We start from the raw sequence: 22,870 nt of genomic DNA on the forward strand, positions 1-22,870 counted from the left end.
GCAGTGTCTGTGAAGGGTAGCTTTTCGCTTAAGGCATCGTGTTCTCAGTCCAGAGATGGCTGTAGTGAAGGATGTCATATAACCAATATAACAGTTGACCAGAGAAAACGATTTACAATTAACTAGGAAACCAGTGGTAATCTAGCATGGTTCCTGTAGAGCACAGAAGACATGAGAGAAATCTAAGAAATCACCTAAAGCCATAACATTTGTAGGAAATGTGCACTACTCTTTTACTGTGTGGCGCTGTGTTATTTTCCTTGTGGATTATTTATTATGGAGAAGTTGATTGTTATTTTACAGTGGGCATGGGTTGTTTATTATAAGGGGAGAATATTGACACTGAGAAATCAATAAGCACTGCTACCCCGACTGGGCTGTAGCAATTGTTCTTTCCGAGACGTAAATCTAATAACCTGAAACAGATGATTCTCCTCTGTCAAAATATTTGGAAATTCTGAGGACTGACAGGTCGCCTCACATTAGTATAATTGCCCTGAAATGCTGTGGCTGATTGCCATCGCAAAAGGTCACCCACTATATTTCCTCCTGTACTGATAAGTCATACAGAGCTGCATTACTGCCCAGACACTTTAATGATCTCCCAGAAACTCCATGCTTGTTCCAGAGAGGAGTCGACAGTCACGACTGAGAAGTTTGGTGTGGAGAAGAACTGCAACTTGGCTTTATGGATTCCGTTTCGATACTGCTCACGCTGCGTTTCGTTCATCTGTCTTTACAAATTAAATTAGTTAAAAGATGGCCTGACTCCCCCAAGTTGCATAAATAAACAAGCTGCGCAATATATTTGTTAATCATTGTTTTAATATTGGCTCCAATATGCAAATGAGGCCTCAAGCCAGTTGCCGGATTTGTTTGTTTGTGTGCGGTAGGCATTCTCAATTAGACTTTAAGATTATCATAATTATTATTCAGTTTGGAGTCACACAATTCCACAAACATAAATACACTGTCACAAAGAAAAAGTTGCCAAAAAGGTATTTTTTTACAGTGATTCTATTAAAGAAAAAAATCAGAATCACTTTATTTGGATGGTGTTTTATAGATGCCTTATCTATGCTCACCTAACATTCAGCCATCATTTATCTATATGTCTTCTGAATACAACCTAAGTTAAATGTAAATGGTTCTATATAGAATCTAACCTTAACCATGAATCATCCCTTAAGCCTAACCCAAACCTTCAATCTAACCTTAGGGACGCATGAATACCGACACTGGAATCAGGGCCAACACCGTGCTAGCGTACTCGTACTTGTACTGGCTTCAATACCAACATGTAATCTCTATTGCACATCACTGAGCTAAAGAACAGAAAAAACGTCTGGATTAGATGAATTTAGTCCCAGATCCACAGCACAAGTGAGAAGAGAGAAAGAGAGAGTGAAAGAGAAAGAATTTAAATCCCATCAGCTTAGAAAACCATGAAGTACTCCATGAGTACTAGTGGCTTGTTTCTTCATCCATGCCAACACTAAGACAGACACTGGTTCAATGGTGCTCGCAGATCCTGAGCTTAGCTAGCCAGGGCTGGCTGAAGCCAGAGTGGATGTTCATCCACCTTCACATCAAAGAGTTAATACTTCCAATGCAAAGTATCAACAAGCAGGAAAAAAAAACACAGGTTAAAGGTTATTTCAAAAAGCTGCTCACTCAGCTCCCATAAAAAAAAAAAAAATATATATATATATATATATATATATATATATATATATGTGTGTGTGTGTGTGTATATATGTGTGTGTTTGTGTGTGTGTGTATATAATGTGACTGTCATGACAAAGCTCAAAATTAACGAATGACTGTTGCATGTACTACTTCACATCAAAAACTACACATAGTTCTCCAAATCTAAGTAGGTAGCGGTATCTGTATCGACAATTAAAAAATACATGTTCTCCTACTATACCCTTAATAAGAATAAGATTAAAGAGCCTCCCCATAATTTCAAGTCTATACATTGTGATGTAGCAATGACCAGTTAGAGGAGAGACAGGGGATACAGCAAACAAACAAAGACCCCTATAAACAACCCAAATAATTATTTCTAGGATCACCTCCCATATAACAGTAATGTATACTAGAGTAATATATTATTTTATGTTTTGTTTTTTTACAGAACACTGTAGTAGTGGTATTGCTGAATGCAATATAAAATAGCTGGGGTCCGAGTTCTAAACTAGTTCTGGTGTGAAACAAAATGTTTCCTCTGCACTACAGAGGATCAGAAAAGGTTTTGGTACTCTCTAAACTTATAAAGTGGACAAAAAAAAGGAATTTGCAATTTTCCCTTTCAGGTTCACATCATTTAAAAAAAAAAAAAAAAAAAATGTTAACCCCCCCTCCCCCCGAGTAAGGACTGTCAGATTAGACTGGTTGTTTCTGAGAAAAGACCACATAAACATATGCACGAATATATTACAAAAACTACTCAAATACTTTGTATGTACATATTTAAAATAATTTTGCAAGCGGCAATATGCAGCGACCAAGCACTCTCAGTATAATGAGACTTAACAAGCCAGTCTGGGGCCTTCAGTCTCAGACATATGAAAAAAAAAAATAGGCCTCCAACATGATCAGAATATTGATTACGCTTTTCTCAGGCTGATTTGTTTAAGAACTGAAACACCCTAACAAAAACAATAAGAAGCCAGCAATTTCAGCTTGGACTATTAATTATATCACCCAGTCTTTATCCAACTATAAGCCTGTAAAAGGGTTCATGTGCTTCTTTTACTGAATTGGTTTCTATAAGAGAAAGGACTCCATCACTTCAAAATATAGGTGCTTAAAATCTTTGAGTGTACTTTGTTAAAACGACGGGTTTACTAAACAAATACAGTTCCCAAAGTTACTTGTATTTGGTTGTAAGAAAATATTGATATAAAGTATCACATTATCGCTATATATCAGTTTTTATTTATTTTACATATATATGTTTATATATACATATGAAAAATCCCTTTATTTTAATTTAATTAAATATAGTTTTTTTACTTTTATCAGTGTTTTTATATTATCACAGTTTTTCACAACTTTTGTTTAAACAATCACAATATATTGTCTTTTCTACAGTATTGCAATTCGAGAATTTTCTGTATCACTGAGCATACTGAACAGTGACGTTTCTGCACAAATTTACATACCATCACACCCCTAGACACACCTCATCTTGATTCAGATTTAGTTCAGAACATCAAATGATAAATTCAGTAACGTGCATTTTTATTTATTTATTTTTATTTATTTATTCTTAAGCGTAGTGTAGCTGCCATTGTACCATGCTACCAAATACAGTGATCAAGCAAGGTCAAATCCTTAGATTTGAGTAAGAAAAATTATCATGTTTTGAGAATACCCACTCCTTTTTCACATTCAGACTTTTACTGAGACACAGCAGTTTATTTTAGTGGTAAATAAATATATAGTGTGGTACATATTGCAGACTGGCTGGAATAAATCAATTTAATCAATCTTTTAACACAAATAGAAACACATTGCTGAATTAAACTGATAATTCAGAAAAAGAGTGTATTACAGCTGGAGGTTGGGGCCAAACCATGTACAGACCATTTACATGGGCCAAATATGGTAAAAAATATTCATGTTTAAAAAAAAAAAAATAGCGTTAAATGTCCCACATTAATTGTATGTTAATGCAATCAAACAGAATAATACACTAATATATTTCTGCTTTTTAGCAAAATTCCTATTTTTCAGCATTAAGCATCCATACTACACCACTAGAACACGTTTAAAAACAGCAGGCAGTACACGCTGGTAGCGCTGATGTTGGTAGAGAGTCAGCAGGGGAGTGGCTGTGATCTTCTCACCTCTGCTCTGTTGACATTGCTGTGCTTGTGTGTCACAGGATTACAGAGTGAACATTTTCCTGAGACAGCAGTGGAATGACCCGCGACTGGCCTACAGCGAATACCCCGACGACTCCCTCGACCTGGACCCCTCCATGTTGGACTCCATTTGGAAGCCTGATCTTTTCTTTGCCAACGAAAAAGGAGCCAATTTCCACGAGGTTACCACCGACAACAAGCTCCTGCGCATCTCCAAAAACGGGAACGTGTTATACAGCATAAGGTGAGCGGCCGGGTCTCGCTGTGTTATTTACATTTAGATAATGGGATGATTAGGCGTGTGTATTTTGGCCCGGTGTATCGTAACCCTGACCTTTATGATAAAGCTCAGACAAAATAGATAATAGCTTGTGCATTTTTAAAAGTAGCACATAGTCAATTCCAATTTCCAGATTGATTTTAGATCTCCTCTGTCGTGCAGCCCAGCGTTAAACAGAGCTGAGAGGACAGCAGGGTAATGAATAGCTTTGTGTAGGATCCAGAGCTTCCTCATCTCTTAACTTGACACCATCAAATGAACCCTTCACTTCAGTCTGGTCTCGGCTCCGAACTCCCTCTAAATTGCACCAGGCACCACACACACTTTGACTGAAAATCGCCGGTAAATAACTGTTATCCTGAAGGAGTGATGCTATCACAGGGTGGAGGGAATAGAATATTAGGAAAGTGCACAGCCTCAGTCTAATTTCTAAATCAAAACTACATGTAGGAAGAAGGATACATTTCCCCAGACAATATCATATCAGTATAGGAACTTAAACCTTAAACGTCCTCACCAAGAAAAAAAAGAGGAATATTTTCTTTATAAAAAAAACTCACTTTTTGGAATACACACCTCTATCAAAAGTTTGAGATGACACTTCTTTTGTCAAATTAAAACACAAACCACAATTACAAAAAATATATTAAAGGGAATGCTGTGTAAAGTTATTCTGGTGTCCTCTAGGTATCATTAACAGACATTAATATGAGCTTCAGTAGTGAAAAAAAATACCCTAAACAGTGTTAATTTGTGACCTTTTTCCCATGAGAAAAAAAATATATTTTTTTTACCTGTCAAGTGTTGGGGCATGATCAGTAAGCAGCCAAAACAAGGCTCAAAGTGGCTTCTAAAGCCCTATCCGGACGGGATTAGTTTCTCAGTTGGTCCGGTGATAATTTTCTCTTTTATGGGGGTCCTCTGTGATTTTTATTCCTGTCTGGAAAGACCATGTATGTGTTTTTCTCAGACAACCCCTGAACAAATTACAGGCTGAATTATACCTACTGTTTTTCACTAAACTCTGTGGTCCTCCAGTAATTTTAGTCCCTTCCAGACAGACAGAGTTTTGTCACCTTGCTTTTAATAAAATAGCTGTTTGTCCACTGCCACACACTGTTATTACACTTTGTGTGCACGTTTCCACAGAGATTCACGTAAACAAAACAGAGAGTGGAAATGGAGGAGCTACTGAACGTGATGTCATGTGACAGAGAAAACCAAAAAACTTTCTGTTCCTCCTGTTTTTTTTAATTGCATTCCAGATGCAAGATTTTTATTACAGAGTAGAAGTGTGAAATATTTTTCACAGATGTCAGTATATTGAAGACAATAAAGCTATACAGGAACATAAACAAGAAGTGTTAAACAAATCAGAATAGGTCAAAAAAGTTTTATATTTTAGATTCTTATAAGTAGCACATTTAGTTGTGAGGACAGATCTGCACACTCTTGGTATTTTAATCTCAGTGGCTTTATGAGGTAGAGTCACCTGGAATGGTTTTCTCAGTATCTTGAAGGAAAGCGATTTTACTTGATTTTTTTTGTAGTGTTAACTGCAAAGTTGTGGGGCTGTATTTTTTCCAATATACAAACACAACTCAGATTGTATCAGCATTTACCGACAATCAGCATTAAGGTACTCTGATCAGATTGGGGGCAAAAAAAATATTGGGATCTCAGGACTTCCTAGTTTTGAACTGGTAGTTGATAAAGCATTTAGCACACTGCAGAACAGCATAATGTTTAGAAGATGCTGAGCTACTAGAGAAAAAATGTGATTTTTATCCAATCAAATACTTTAGTAATTCTGTCTTTGTAATACTTATCCACATTGATTCTGCTAATACCTCCCAAAGGCCAAAATTAACTTTTGAATCACAACCATTTCACACCAAAATTGACAAAGTACATGATTAAATGTTAGTGTTTAAGAAATACACAGACAATAAAGACATTTCTAGCTTGTATTTATAGAAACAGCTTTTGGTTCATGAGGCGAGTTTTTTTTTTCTGTAATTTGAATACAAGCTACAGATGTCTTTATTGCTTGTGTATTTCATAAATAAACTTTATGTAGACTAAATCTGAGCAGAGCTTTTTAATTAGCTGTGAACAGACCTCATTGTCGCCTGCATGCTCTGATTTAGTTTGCTAGTTGTTTACAATATCAGGTGGTAAATTGCTTGTTGTGGTGGAATTGAAGTAAATTCTTTCTTCAGTGGCTGTCTGTTCAGATGTTTAATGGTCAGGATTGTACATTTATAGAGATGATACTGCATTATGTAATACTGCAGATCCTGCACATTGTTTCTGGCTAAAAATGCTAGAATGGTGTTTGCAGCATGCATTAAAAATAGACCCAAAGCATATTTTTATGAGCGTAACAGCTGCAGCATGAAAAGGCTACGTAGATTAATATAGTAGTGAATTGGTTGTGGCATGTTAAGCAACACCTTTACTGCATCTGGTGTGAAATGGGTTCACTGTCCATTTAATCAGCTCGACTGACCGTGTAAAAGCACTTTGTAGATTTATATTTACATACTAACCAGTCTTCAGTGGTCATGATCCCACCGGACTACCACAGATAAAGTATAATTTGCACTGTGGGTCATTCCCAGAGGTGTGTGTTAGTGTGCTGGTATGAGTGGATCAGACTGTTCGCTCACTGTCCTCCACTCTAATGGACACTCATAACTAGTTAGTCCACCATGTAAATGTCAAGTCAGAGACCGAGGCTCTGAATCTCAGAGCTTCATCTAGACATTCTTAGGATGCTGATAGCTGGATATCTCTGGCTGGTGAATATTCTCAGTCTAGTAGTAAGACTGCATGTTTAAAAACTCCAGCAGCACTGCTGTGTGTGATCCACTTATACCAACACAACACACACTAACACCATAACACCAGACCATTAAAGAACAGGGTGAAAGGACGATCATAAAGTATGCAGAGAAACAGAAACATGCTCCTATAATGGTGTATAGGGACGTCTAAAAAGGTGGTATAGTTAATGTTATGATTGATCAGTGTACGTTATAATGGTAAATAATAAATGGTGATTAGAATTTGAAATTGTGCGTTATTTTATAAAACCGTTAATTTTATCAGTTTGACCAGAATATTGTCTGAAACTGCTCTATCGGTTTACAAATTTTGTGTTTCTAGCTAAAAAAATTGTGATCTGTAGAGGCAATTTATTTATTTATTTTTTTAAACCAAAATTATTTTTAACGGATTCCTATGGGGAAATGTTCAAGCCTAAAAATGCAAGCTGTGACAACGATACAATTTATTGCTCCAAAAAAGCACAAGCAACCTAATTGGGTAAAGGTCCGTCCATGCTGCCAAATTACGTGTTTCTATGTCAAAAGCTGTTTGAAGATATAGTGATTACATTTTACAAATAGAATAATAAGTAGAAGCTAAAGAATAAGCAGATTATAAAGGACAGTAAGTTGGCTTTTTCAAGCAAACTCAACTATGTAACTAAATAATGTATAAAAATAAGAGCTAATAACATGAATTGTACTGAATGATGTAGATCTGTTGAAGTGGTCCAGAATGTATTGTGTTTCTGCATTTGCTCCTTTAGGTTTTGACCTGTGCTGAAAACTCAGAAGTGGAAATTGCATTTGTCGTGTGTTGCTTACCTGTAATCCTCTTGTTGTTAACAGGATAACACTGGTTCTGGCCTGCCCTATGGACCTGAAGAACTTCCCTATGGATGTGCAGACCTGTATAATGCAGCTGGAGAGCTGTAAGTACACCCTGCTCCTAACGGCCGGGCGCACAGGATTTATTCGCTGGCTCAGAGATGGATGTTGTGCTGGCTCGCAGGAAGAGATGAAGAGCACAGTGATTTAAGTCCTACCTTCAAGTAGATCCAGCAGTCAGAGGGGAGATGCTGCAGGCTCAGGCTGCTGGAAGTTCCAGCCCTTGCTCTTATAGATTTTTATTTAGTTATTGTTCTCGGGGGTGCAGCACTTGCAAGCAGTTCTGTGCTTAGCGCAAGAAACCAGTGTCAGAAATGGTTTGGCTTGATTGGAACACTTGCTCTCTGCTTTATGATCCTTAATCCATCCAGATTATGAGCTTCACCTTTTTCCTCTTAGCTGTGAAATCCTTTCTATTTGCCCTAGGGCTGACCAGTACGCCAATATCTTATTGTTATCGGGGGAAATTATATCTGAAGGTATTTCTTTAGCTATTATAAAAATGCTACATGCTGTATGCAATATGTTGTCAGATACATACAGTACCAGTCAAAAGTTTGGACAGACTTTAAATTCAGTGGTTTAATATTTTCGATTCTTCAGAGTAGGCACCTGCTTTTGCTTAGATTACAGTTTTGCACATCAGCCCCCCCCCCAAATAAGAACCCACCTAAATGCTTGCTACAGCTCTGGAAAAAATGAAAAGACCACTTCAGTTTCTGAATCAGTTTCTCTGATTTTGCTATTTATAGGTATATGTTTCAGTAACATGAATATTGTTGTTTTATTCTATAAACTACTGGCCTACTGGCAACATTTCTCCCAAATTTCAAATAAAAATGTAAAAATATTGTCATTTAGAGCATTTATTTGCAGAAAATAAGAAATGTCTGAAATAACAAAAAATATGCAGAGCTTTAAGACCTTAAATAATGCAAAGAAAACAAGCTCATATTCATAAAGTTTTAAGAGTTCTGAAATCAATATTTGGTGGAATAACACTGGTTTTTAATCACAGTTTTCTTGGCATGTTCACCTCCACCAGTCTTACACACTGCTTTTGGATAACTAAAAGTTTGGATAACTAAATATTTAAGCAGTTCAGCTTGGTTTGATTGCTTGTAGTTCATCATTTTTTAAGTGGGCTCATATTTTTTTCAAGAGCTGCATATAGTATAGCAGTAGCGGTGGGCGATATGGTAAAAATGTTGTATCATGACATTTCTAGATATTATTTAGAGAATATTTACCACAGTGGTTATATTTACAGACTGGTGGCTAGGAATCTAGCAGAAGCCACACCCACATTCAATGCAGGAGTCCCCATGCGCATATCTCAGATTTCTGTGCAGGACACTTTAGCTTTCAGGGGACATGACAAAAGTCATGGGACATACCACATATGAGACAGCAACCAGTATTATGTCAGTGTATATGAAAGTGCACTTAATATTCCTAATATTCCACCTAATATACATTTCCAAAGCTCTCCTATAGTAATCATCCAGCACCTGGTACATCAGTGCTTAATGATGTTAAATCAATTAAGCTGCTAATGGAATTGAACACAGCCACTGCGGTGCTGGTTGGGGGTGCTCAGGAGAAATCTGGAACCAAGTTCTTCAGACTTGCTCACAAGGTCGGCTTTCTTCAAAATGAGAAATCCCTTAAAATAATGTGCTTAGGTGCCTAAAATACTTTATGCAGGTGTTTAAAAACAGCTGCATAATATGTCAAATTTTAAATTATGTGCTTTTGCATGTTACAAGAAAAATATATCACCCATCCTTTATTTGTCTCTCTTTTCTAACAGTCGGCTACACGATGAATGATCTGATATTCGAGTGGGATGAGAAGGGGGCGGTGCAGGTAGCTGACGGGCTGACGTTACCCCAGTTTATTCTGAAGGAGGAGAAGGACTTGCGCTACTGCACCAAGCACTACAACACAGGTCAGTCGCTTCCACACACCTATAGGGAGGCTGGGAGGGAATGTGCATGTGAGAGCTCCCCTGCTATTTCTGGAGTCCAGAATCAGCACAGTCTAAAACACACACATACTGTATATACTCTCTCACACACACACAGATACACAAAGTAAGGCTGCACAATATGGGCGATATGTGCGAGTATTGCAATTACATTGCTGCTGAAAATGCACTGGTAAAGATTGGATCAGAGGACAAGTACAATTGCACAATCATTGTAAATGTGTTTGATTGGGGACATACAGATAGTGGTTGTTTACACGCTTCAAGATGGAAATGTTATGAAAAAGCAGTATAGATACAAGACATTGATAAAAAAATAAAAAAGTATAGACGTGAATTCTATAACTTAAATTGACTTTGTTGCTTGGTGCTTTATCATGCAGGGCACAATTAGACCTTAAAGGATGGATAAATTGCACCCATGAAGGGACGGATGCACATGGTCAGCAACAGTACTGATATACAGGGTTCATACGGTCATGAAAAACCTGGAAAAGTCATATAATTTGAAAATAGCAATTTCCAGGAGAAATAAAATAAAAATACTCAGAAAGTTTAGGAAAAGTCATGAAACTTTGGTCTACAAATCTATATTTTTCAATTATCGATGGAGAAAATCCATTTTGAGCTAACAAAATACATCAGATCAGAGTTAATTCAGTAATTTAGCCCTGCATAATGGAGCTCTAAGCATCTGACACACATTTTATTATCAAAGATTGTGTGTCAATGTTTGGTCTGATTCATTTTAGACTTATATTATATCAATTTTAATCATAATTTTAGTTCATTTTTTATTTTATTTTCCATGTCTGCGATGATGTTTTAAAAATCGTATGATCATAAACATTTGCCTTGAAGTCATAAGAAAAAAATGGAAATGTATTGGTTAAAGCGTGTTTAAAACCTGGATGTTGGCTGTGGCCATTAACCCTTTCAAACCCTGCGTCCAACATTTGGACAACATCTGCTTTCTTTTTTTTCTTGTGTATTCTTGCATTTAACACAGATTTGACAGAATTTACATTTATTAGCCAATCAAAGAGCAGCTTAGTCCCGCTTACTGCATTGGACGAAATAAAAAAAAAATCACGTTATGAGTTATTTTTACTGCTTAGGGATGATTTGTGAAATAAAAAAGTGATGTAAAAGTTATATATAGTAAAAATAACAATGTTAAACAAATTATTTCACTGCACTAAACCTAGAAATACAAATAATGTATGTATTTTTGGAGTGCATTACAGACAAAAAACAGAATTCTTCTTATATTTTTCAGCACTGAAACATAATTCAGGTCTGAAAGGGTTAAGTGAGCCAGTATGTTGAGTTTGTTTAAAATGTGTTTCTATCATTTTGTTAGTATTCTAAACTAAAGTTATTTACTCTATAAAAGAATGTAATTGATTTATTATGTTTTTTTATATTATCATTGAATTAGTGGCATACAACAAGAATATCATCATTTATCTTAGTACATTTTGGGGCAATACATCATCATCCCAAAAAAATATATATATATCATTTTCGCAACAGGCATACATGCACATCTCTGCACAGACATACACACACACTAACACACTTACAAACTCACACAGACCCACACTGGTTTGCTATGAATTCTTGTTACTGTGAGTGTTTTGAGCAGATAATACTGTGTGTCTGCAGCAGAAGCACTGTGGCTATGCTCTGTTTCTCCTTCATGGTCATTCAGTTGGGCTGAAAACCATCTGTCCAGTTATCCTCGCCAGTCAGGATTTGTTACCCTCCAGATAAAGTGGGGAAAAGGGGCTGAAGGCCAATCTAGCCAGGATCTAAAATAGAACAGGCCAAAACAGATGGGGAGGTATGGAGTGTGGAGCTATTGTTGTTGTTTCCTCAGGAATTAAGAGGTGTATAGTGTGAAGATGAAGGTCATCGGGGCAGTTTCTGGGCTCTTTCATGTGTAAGAAGCAGTCGCACGCGGCTGTTTCAGTTTCTGAAGCCGTATTTGGTGTGTGAAAACGTGTGCAATTTACTTCACAGATGTTCTTGACATCTCCACGTCAAACAAATTGAATTTTCAATTCAACGTTTCAGTTTGCTCATTCAAATAGCATATCTGAAACATTTTTCCATTTGCCAAATAAAATCCCAGCATTTCAGCCCAGTGTGACACCACTGGAGTGATAGAGATGACTGTCTGGGAATGTGCACGTGTCTGTCTGTCCGTCTGTCTGTCTCTCTGTCTGTGTGTCTGTGACGAGCTGGAGCTCGGAGGACGGCTGGCTGCCCTCTCTCGCCTATCGTAAGCTCTGTCTCCAGCATAATGAAACAGATCAGAGTAAGCCGAGCAAGTAACGAGGTACCAGTGTGTTCACTCTGAGATCTTACTTTCTCTCTCTCTCTGTCACTCCTTTCTTTCTTTTTATTCTTTTTTTCCCACTCAGTCTGTTGGTGCCTGTTTTATGGCTGCAGTCATAAGAAAGTACAGTGAGTCGTCTTAGATTATAAAACATGATTAAGTGATGATGGTGTTGGTAGGGCTGGAAGGTTAATTAAATTAGTTTGATTAGTCAAATTAAACGCGAGTTTCAACTTGAAGACTCTACATCTTTAAGTAATTTTAGTAGATAGGCGTGTGCTTCTGTCAAGTAGCATTATTGGTTTCCTACAAGTTATATTGTAAAAGAAATATGTTTATTTGATAGCTCTAAATTGTGCAATCTATAAGAAAAAAAACTAAACAGAATAATAATCTGAAATCGCTTATATATTTGAATATTTTTAAGATTAGATTTTTTTTAACAATATCGCCCAGCCCTAGTTGCTGGTATATGCAATAAATTGATATGGGAAAAAAAAAAACATTTTACAATTTAACCACCCACTATCATAGAACGTAGGTTTTGCCAGATTCAAAAATGATATTCTGCTCATCAGATTTACGTTTATTTGGTGGGTTTCCGTTCATTATTATCAATGGATTAATGATTACCAATAGACATGGTCTCCAAAATGCACAACATTCCCATGATTTGATTGCTCCCATACTTTAACAATCTGTTCTCTTAATTTAATGAATCTTCTTTAAATTTAACTTAAGTTAATCTGAGCTCCTTTATAAATTCCATGGTAAAGTATGGTAATATAAACCATCTCAGGTTGGGATGATGATGATTTTCTCTCAGTCAGCTGTGAACATTACTCTTCCCTTTGTTTACTTTGACTGTGTTAAAGAGAGGATAAGCTTAAAAAAACAAATTAGGGCTGATGAAAAGAGCGCTTGCCTTATCCAATACATGTGAAGTCAGCTACTGTCTCTTTCCAAACTGCTACTAATGAAGCATCACTGAATAGCCAATGAACTTGGAGGAAAGCGCAGCGACCCAACTGTGATACGTCAGCTAACAGACGCCTGTGCTGGAGGCAAGCAGCATGATCCACGATTTAAACCAGCGATCCTTGAATTGTAGTGAATCGCAGCGCCTTAGTCCACCTAGACCACTAATTACAACTGCTTCTTATTCGAGAAAAATGAGTGCAGCCAAGCTTGAGTGCAAAAAAAAACCTTTAGGAACCTTAAATTATCAATATTGGGATATCAGACAGAGTTAATGCACATTATTTTTTCAGTATGCACTGTTTTTTGTCATTATTTATTTATTTATTGGCCTTTGTTTGATGTGCTGAATTATTTATTTATTTTTATTTTATTACTTTTGTATTTACAAATAAATCATAATTCTACAATTCATCTAATAAGAATTAAAAATACTTGTCTCTAGGCTACAGAGATCACGGCTGTGCTGTTGATGTCTCTACTTGTGGCCTTGTCACCTTTCCATTTTAGCTTGGTGGTGAGACACCAGCCAGGACCCTGAGGGTCTCTCTTTTTTTTTTTTTTTTTTTCTCTCACCCTCACCCCTCCATATCCCCACTCTCCTTCCCCCAGCATAAACACACACTCGTCAAGGGCGAACCATCTCCCCAGCTAGCCCTGGTTCTGCACTGCACGCACACATTCACATGTGCTCCATTGGTGTCTGGTCCACAATTTGCTGCTAATAAGGTTGCATGATTTATTGTCTTTTTCACCATTTAATGCCACTGATTCAATGCTAATATAATAGCATAAAAATGCAGTTATTATGTACACTTACAATGGGATACTTGGGCTAACTGTGTATATAAATCGATTATAAAGTAGCATTAACTCAGAGGATGGTGTGAAATTATCTGTGGAAACAGATAGACAAGGGATGGCATCCACATTTTATTCAGACCCTACCGGTACATTCTTCTTCTTTCTTTGGGACATGGGAGCTGAAGACTCAACAGAGGACCTCTGTTAACATGAATACACTGGACACAGCAGTTCATCTGAGCTTGTGAAAAAGCTAAATGGACCCTAGAGGGCCGGGAACATGTGTTGTGGTTTGAGGAGTCACAGTAACCATTGTTTCTAGCTGATAGTAGGGTTTCTGTGTGGTTCAGACCCCATGAAGCGATTGACCCACGTAGTCAACAAGACTCTGTGGGCTGCTTTCTCAACTCTCATGCCATGAATTAAGTCCACTAGTTCATCCAAAAAAGAAAAATTGACCAGTTCCCAATACTTTCAACTGCTTGATGACCATTTTATATCCTGTCATGGATTTCAAGAATTCTGATGAATATTTTTTACGCTATGTAGAGAAAAGAGATCATCCATCTAAAAATACTATGGAGCTGTGGATGCTATATTTTGCTGGGCTAAAATGAGGGAACCTAGTCAATACTGGTTTCAATGTTTAGTTGATCATAGAATACTTTTTCATGCAACTGCTTTTATCAAAACAAACTGCTATTGTGTGTGGGATGCCTAGGGCTGTATGATAAATCATTTTTATCATTGTGAGTTACGAGTTGTTTTATGATAAATACTTAAAAATAGATGTAACGCTATGACTAACTGCAAACTCAAATTGCATTAAGTCAAGCAGCAATAGACATAACTATACTGGAGGTAGTGGTTCGTAAAGAACACACACACCAAGCTACTTCTCAAACTCGGAAAAATAAGTGCAGCCAATCCAAGTGCCAAAAATCTTTGAGGAGTTTAAAATAATTTAGATTCTTAATTTGGTGCATGTCACATCAGCATTGGGATGTTTACACCCCGACAACATAAAGAAAAGGGTTCTTGTCATGTGGAATTGGACCAAATTTCTTTTTGTGGCGAAAGCCCGATTCCCATATTATACTTAGCAAGGGTGTTTACTTGACCATTACATCACATCACACTGTATCCCAAACTGTTATCTATAAATGGACAAAAGTAGAGATAAAATAAAGTAATTAAAGCAGTTACTGTTTAACTTTGCTCTTTTTTAAAATGTTGATAATCCCAAAGAAAATACTTTGGAAATTTAACATAAACCTACCTCAAGGATTTTTGGATATAGTAATATTCATATGTGTGCAGTTCAGATTTTTATTTTATTTTATTTCATTTGACTCTTAGCTTCTATTGCTCTTCAGTGCTCTTTTATCCTTTAGTACTTTTAACTGTATTCTTATTCTATTTATTGTTTATTGTACCTTCTTTTATAGTGTAATGTTTGTCAATAGTCTTTGTAACTGTTACATGTCATACATGTGTTGCTCTCACCAAGCTAAATTCTTTGTACGTGTACTTGGCGAAATAAAGTGATTCGTATTCTGAAAGCAAACTTAGCTTGGTTGATAAGCATTTGGAGTAGCAGTGGAAATATGTAATGTATGTAAATGATGACTCCAGCCCAGTTTGTTTTGCTTTGTCTCTGCTGACCTGAGCTCTGAAATCAGTTTATTTTTCCTTAATCCCCCACCCCCCGTGGGTTCCTGTGGAGAAGCCAGAGCGTACATGTAATTTTAATTATTGTGCTGTTTATTGTAGTGCTGCTGTTTCATGTTATGTGCTTTCTGCTCACAGAAACGTTTACACTTCTCAGTGATGATCAGTGGTAGCACATGTTCTGTGTTTTTCGATGACTTTGGCCTTATGGGGCTTACAAAAAACACTTGCAAGGCATTGTGTATGTTTAGCATTATCACAATATGCTGTGCATTATTATAAACGTGTAATCTTGCTGAGGAACACAAGTGATTGTAATTTTGTGCTGCTACACTGTGCTAAATAAAAACAAAAATGCCTGGTGGTTTTTGCACAGGAGGCAGGCAGCGCTGTCTGCGCTTGCTTTGTTGGATCTTTTTTTTTTTTTTTTTTACATTTTTTCCCCCATTTTCTCCCTAATCAACACAGCTAAATACCCAACCCACTCATTAGGACTCCCCTATCACTAGTGTTGCCCCAATACTAGAAAGGTGAAGACTAGCACATGTCTCCTCCGATACTTGTGAAGTCAGCCACCGCCTCTTTTCGAACTGTTGCTGATGCAGCATTGTCGAGTAGCATCACAGCGAGCTCAGAGGAAAGCGCAGCGACTCGGTTCTGATACATCAGCTCACAGACGCCTTGTGCTACGGACATCACTGTTTGGAGTGATGTGAGTTAAGAGCAGCATCAATTCCACTTGTGCTCTCTCTGGGCTCCGGGGCTCCGCCTATGATCGCCTGATCATAGTGGCAGCGCTTAGCCAGCTGGACAACATTTGTTGGATTTTTTAAACCTTATTAAGGTTGCAGATCAGAAACACAATAACGTGATTGAGGATGTTCCTAGTTTTTACCTAATGCCACCTTAATTGCATTTGGTAAAAACTAGGAGCATCTCAATCACGCTATTTTGTTCTGTCTCTGATCTGAAAAAAGTTGCGTGAGCCGATCTGATGTTTCCTAAACAATACATCAACACAGTACAGATAAGATGCTAAGATGCTGCAAATAAGTATATAAGTAAATAAAAAAGGTATGAATAAGACATTCTTGACTTTCTAGTAGTGTCTCTTTTGTCAACAGCTGATGTTTAATTACTGCTGTAGTTACACTGTGGATAAAGCAAAGAATCTGGACTGGATTGGAATTAAAATAGCTAATAATATTCAATCCATAAAGTATGCCAAAATTAGCCTCAGTCTCAAGCAACCACAAAAATCTAGAGTTTAACAAGAAGACTGGAGTAAGAACATATCATTCAATACCACTCAATTCCATTAGATGTTTACTTTTTAAAGTCGAAGCTTTGTTAAAATGTCTAGTGAGGGAACACTGTAATGTTTGAGATGGTGTAGTAAGTGCTGTAACCATCTTTAAGAGGAAACAGAAATGGTGTATTTGACCCACTTCTAATTGTCAGTTCTGTTCCACAGTCCAAAACCATTTTATCCTCCTGTGAGTCATCTACCCAGTCTCCAGCAGTACGGCATTTTTTTCTTTTCCTCAGCATAGCCTTATTTGATCTCATATATATGGTTCACCATGGTTGCCACTGCCATTACTTGCATCCCTTTGCAGCCCTAATTCTGTTTTCTTAGTCTACTCAGTTGTCTTTCCAAGCTGCCGACAGGGTCTTTTCATTTCAGTCGGCTGCCTTATTCAGAGCAGTCACTAGCTTAATTATTGAGGTTACACATAGAGCCCTGTCCATTTATTCTAACTCACCCTCTAACCTCTAAGCTAGGTTTTTCACTGGGGTTATCTAGTTATCTATGCACCTCTGTAACAATATAACATATTGTTCATACAAATGAAATTACTTTCACATTTCAGAGAATACTAGAACTACTTCTAGTTAATTTGAGGTGTCTGTATCATTTAATGTGTAATTACACAGTTAATTGGTATGCTTAATTAAGATAAGGGTTATTTAAGGGATTTAAGATATTGTGATTGTGGTGTGATGTAATGTAAAAATGTATGGGTAAGTTTTATATCAGTTGTCATGTGTTCTGTCCTGCACATTTTAGTGGTCTCCTGTTATCTTTAATTTAGAAAGGGCTTTTTAACCCCTTAGACACTTCTTTATGTTCTGATTCTCGAAGACCCCTTGCTCATTGGTGTTAATTATTTTTTATGGATTTTAATGCAGAAATTAGTGTGAATAATTCAGAAACTGATTTAGCATGTTTAACATGTCTTGTGCAGGGCTTGTGAACTTGTGAATGTTAATTGTGAAAGCAGCTTTATGAACAGCTTTATGATTTATACTTTATGAACTTAAAGAATTATAAATGTAGAAAAGCAGAGTAAACCATGTTTAAAATGTGCAGGACAGGGGGTCCTTTGGGACCAGGGTTGGGAACCAACCTGTTTTAAAACACTAGTGTAATATGGAGTCTTGGTCTGGTTACTTGGGTGCTTTATAGAAGCATAACCAATAACCAATTTTTAGTAATAATAATTTACAGTACCGCTCGGAAATGCCCTAAATTTAGTTGTTTTTCTTTGTTCTTAAATTTTCTGCCTTGTAAATTAATACTAAAGTCAACCAAACTCTAAAGAAAACTGAATAAGGTGTGTCCAAACATTTGACTGGTACTCGGTCATATTGGCATAAGCTATTCATTAATGCTTTTCAGTCATATTTAAGCAATTTGTAAGTGTTTCTTTTAGGTATTTTGTCCTTGTGAGTTACTAAGTCCCTATTAAGGTATCTGATCCTTGCTACTTTTTTTTTCTTCATCAAACCTTATTTAATGATTACTTCAAAGATTATGTAACATTAGCCACACCAATACATTATACCTCCAAAAGTCAGTTTGGAACATTTATATTGATTCATTTATCATTCAGTATTGATACAGTGCAAGAACAACTTCCAGGATTCACCCTGTCAAAAAATTGAAAAATGGCAAAAAAATATATATATATTGAATTTTGGTTGGCTACCCAGGCAAAATGACAGCTGTAGAGTGCAATAGGGATATGCATTATACCATTTCAGCATCATAACAATGTGAGTGTGCAATTTAATAAAGTCTTCCAAAATTTTGCTGCTTGATACAAAATGAAATATAACACATTTTTTATGACATGTTCATGAAAGGCAGGTGTTATCTGCCTGACATTATTTATTTTACTCCAGTCTTGGATATACAAAGTACAATATTATTATTTGTGGATCACTTGATTTCTAGTCTTTCGAACAGACCTCAGGTGAAAATTTGTTAGAAAAAATACTATTGCATTGTTTGCGTTTTTTTCCCAATATCATGCATAGGTTTGAAACTGTGTGCAACAAATTCTGAACACATGATCAAACACTAGGACATTTAGCCAACAAGTAACATCCCCAGACCTCGACCTCAGCTGAAATGCATGAATTGCAGCTGAATCGTGCACTCAGTTCCTGTAAGAGTGGCTAAAATAGACTCTGAAATAACTGGTTTAATCCTTACCTGACAGGATTAGGACATGAGGGGAATCCCCTGTTCACCAGTGCTAACAGTATTTGTGCGGTGTGTGTTTCAGGCAAGTTCACGTGCATTGAGGCTCGCTTCCATCTGGAGAGACAGATGGGTTATTACTTGATTCAGATGTACATCCCCAGCCTGCTGATTGTTATCTTGTCATGGGTGTCCTTCTGGATCAACATGGACGCCGCCCCTGCTCGAGTTGGCCTGGGCATCACCACTGTGCTGACCATGACCACCCAGAGCTCAGGGTCCAGAGCATCTCTGCCTAAGGTCAGTCTGGTTATGAGACACCGTATTCTCTCTCTCTTAAACTCTTGAACTCTGCTCTACTCTCTCTCTATTCATGTCTTGATCATTAATCACACACATTAGATTCAGTTTTATAGTGATTGCAGTAAGAAGAACTTTGTGTGGTCAGTGATGGAGCGCTAGTGCTTCAAGATGCTTAGCAGCGTATTTGATCAGCTTGAGCTTTATGACATCTAGTGACACTTACGATACCATCAATAAAGTTAGAGTGACTATGCATCTTCAGTGCTGCTGACATTGGTGTAGTATATAAACATCATCATTATTATATATATTAAGTTTTAAAATGTACTGCTTACTCCCCAGTCCTTGTAGTCCACGTATGTAACTGACAAATATCGCACAAACACTGAATTAATAATTTTAACTCACTAAAATACATTTAGCCTACACCAGTGTAGCTCTGCCCAATGATGATAAAGTTATAGGAAGTGTTAAATCCTATACTGCTATGAAAATGAGGCACAATGAAAAGCCGCCTATCAGAACAGAAACCCTCAACATCCTGTTTAATTATAAACAATAAAGAGAGCGTTTGAATCTAATATTGATTTATGAAATTAACCACAAAAACAGGCCATATTTACAGAACTGAAACATTTGGTTATGTAGTTTAATGTATTTATATGTTAAATTTTAAGAACCCCTTTAGGCTTTGTCCGGAACATGGCCTCCATCTTGAGAAGCCATATTTTGTTTCTGAAATGAAAGGGTGCCTTGCAACTTTTAATTGACCCTTTATATCAATATCTATAGATTCTTCTCTCACATTATTAAATATAAAAAAGTAAAAAGATGTCTGAAAATCAAGGCACATTTAGAAGTATACAACAGTAAAGGTTAGTTTTGCACCATGGTTTGGTACAACAGGGAGAAAAAAATAGCACTTTTTACACAGGAGATAAAACATCTGCCTCTATTCAGCCATTCACACTGTAATACAAGGCAGCCAATCAGAGCACAGTTAACTGTCTTAATGGTGGAGTAGCAAAAGACAAAAAGCGAGGTTAGAAAATATAAAATAAGCCTTTTAATATTAAATCATTCATGTTTTCTGACACAACTATTGGTGTACTAGTATATAAAATAAGTATCACCTTATTTCTCACCAGGATTCCCTAAATCTTATTGGTTTTATGACAGCTGAACTGTGAGACATTAGAATTCAGCTGCAGTAATGCAATTTAAGTGATATCTCGTCTGAGAGACGGCAGGCGGTGTATGTGTCACATTGATTATAAGCCCTGAAATTGAATTGATTTTCTAATTAAATCTGCCCGTACACTCCTCAACAGCTTGTAATGACCTTTTTGAACATTGTGCGAGATTCCACATACAGTTTTCGAAACAGATGTTCCACTAAATGTAGGAGATGAACCCTGTGTGGTACTGCAAGACAGTCGCGCTGCTCATCATTCAGTTGTACTACTATTCAGCCCGAATTAAAAATCCAGAGATGGTGGGAAATAGGAATGTATTATCAGTGACAGATATGATTGTGGATTTCAGCATTGTACCTGTATACTAGAAATTTTATGCCACAATACTTATAATAAGAGTGGAACAAAGCTTGTGAATCTCATGCTTCTTTATAAAACAAAACATTGAATGAAATTAATAAAGAGCAGTAGATTATTAGAGTTGGTAACCATGCCATTAACATATGCAAATCAGTTGTATATAAAAGTGTTTTATTCTCTTTTTTTCATTGGCTATCTAGAACCTACATCTCGCAATCATACCAACTTTGCATCTGCAAAAACTGTAACTTTACAGGAGAATGTAGCAAGAGTGAATGTAGAGCGATGTTATTCCACACTTAATTTTGGAATATTTCTTTGTTCTATTCATGATGAAATTTGTAATGTAAACAATAGAATAAATAGATCAATAGATCATTCATTTTTCAGTTTTTGACACAATTTGGAACAATTTTCTTCTACTTTGACTTCTTATGTAAGTCTTTTTAAAAGGACCAATATCTTACCTTTAACTTTTTCTCTCATCTGAGGCATTTAAGACTGATGCGTTTAAATGAGGTCTGTTCTGACTGGCTGCCTTGTCTAGTAACTTATTTTAAAATAAGTCTGGGATGAACACGTATAACTTCATGAATGGGTGGTGATGAGCTGCTGTAGGATCAACAGGTGGATAAATGTGTCATGAGTTATTTGAAAATGTTGCAAAGATGTTTTGTCTTGAAAAGATACAAATGCAAAATATAAATCTTTTAAGGCAAACTAACAAAACAGTTTTTTTTCTTCTAAGGGATAAAGAGAGTAGGGCTGCACAATATATAGTTTTACTATCAATATTGCAATATACACGTGTGCTAATTTACATGACTGTATCAACCAGGTTATTGAATATATCTATCTAATACTATTTCTTTATCATTGATTCACAGATTGCCTTGTTAATTTTATGATGTGTTAGATCACTGGCTTCTGGTGAAATTTAGTAAACATTCCTGTATTTTTTAAATATCGTAATATATATATCACAGAACAACAAAGTATCACGATAGAAGTTAAAATGATTTAAGACTTAAGGTTAAGGTTAATATTTTGGTACACAAAGCTAATGTCAAACACATGCCACAAATAGGCATCATGTGGAAATATCATAACAAAAATATTATTAAACACAATTGTTTTTTTTTTAATGACACTAAAAGACAATTGGGGGGGGGGATTCTCTCTCACTATAACAGTATTGAGCACTATCTCTCTCCATCAATCTCTTGCTATCCATCGTACTCCCAGTGTGGATGGAGAGATTAAATTCCGTCTTTGCGTGATCTCCAGGCCTGTATAATTATGCTCTGTAATGTTGTTCCCCACTGTTTGTAGACATTAGGAGATTTGTGTGCTCTGAAAATTTGAAGCGTGCCTCCTACTCCATTGTGCTGTCACAATAATCAGCAGAAGCCTTAGACGAGAGATGGTGCACGCATGCTGTGTTTAGTGTTCAGAGATGACGCACTGATTTGCTGCATTGGTGCTGGCTCTTAGATAGAAACAGCCGTATTCAGCCCTTTTCCTCGCGGCATTCATTATACTGCCTCCTACTTTGTCCTGCCAAATTTATCACACACACCCTCAGTTCATCAGGATTCTGCTCATTTGGGCTCTTTTACTCTCTCTCTCTCATTCTATTTCACTCCCTTTACAACCCTATCCAAGAGCTAATTTACATTTAGATATTTAGAAGAATCTTCTCATATTTGATTATGAATCTGATCTTGTATAAGATGGTGTAATAGTCTTGTATCTGCTAAATGAAGGAGAAGTGGGGTATAGTGTGGAGCATCTGGGCGAGCAAGGGAGCATATCGCCAGCAGGCCAAATCAACCCCACCCCCTTTTACTCCCCTCTTTC

At 36.7% G+C, this 22,870-nt stretch overlaps 1 protein-coding gene across 2 annotated transcripts in view; it reads left to right on the forward strand.

The window, feature by feature from the left end:
* The window catches only part of glra1 (glycine receptor, alpha 1), an 80,964-nt gene that overhangs the window by 38,665 nt on the left and 19,429 nt on the right, over window positions 1-22,870 (forward strand). For both annotated transcript variants that reach the window (XM_007246433.4, XM_007246434.4), the window contains 4 exons: window positions 3,896-4,119; window positions 7,836-7,918; window positions 9,688-9,825; window positions 19,237-19,451. In XM_007246433.4, the coding sequence (XP_007246495.1) occupies window positions 3,896-4,119; window positions 7,836-7,918; window positions 9,688-9,825; window positions 19,237-19,451 (660 nt within the window). The remainder of the gene's footprint in view (window positions 1-3,895; window positions 4,120-7,835; window positions 7,919-9,687; window positions 9,826-19,236; window positions 19,452-22,870) is intronic.

The sequence above is a fragment of the Astyanax mexicanus genome, chromosome 10 (genome assembly GCF_023375975.1).
Source record: "Astyanax mexicanus isolate ESR-SI-001 chromosome 10, AstMex3_surface, whole genome shotgun sequence".
Classification (NCBI taxonomy): Eukaryota; Metazoa; Chordata; class Actinopteri; order Characiformes; family Acestrorhamphidae; genus Astyanax; species Astyanax mexicanus.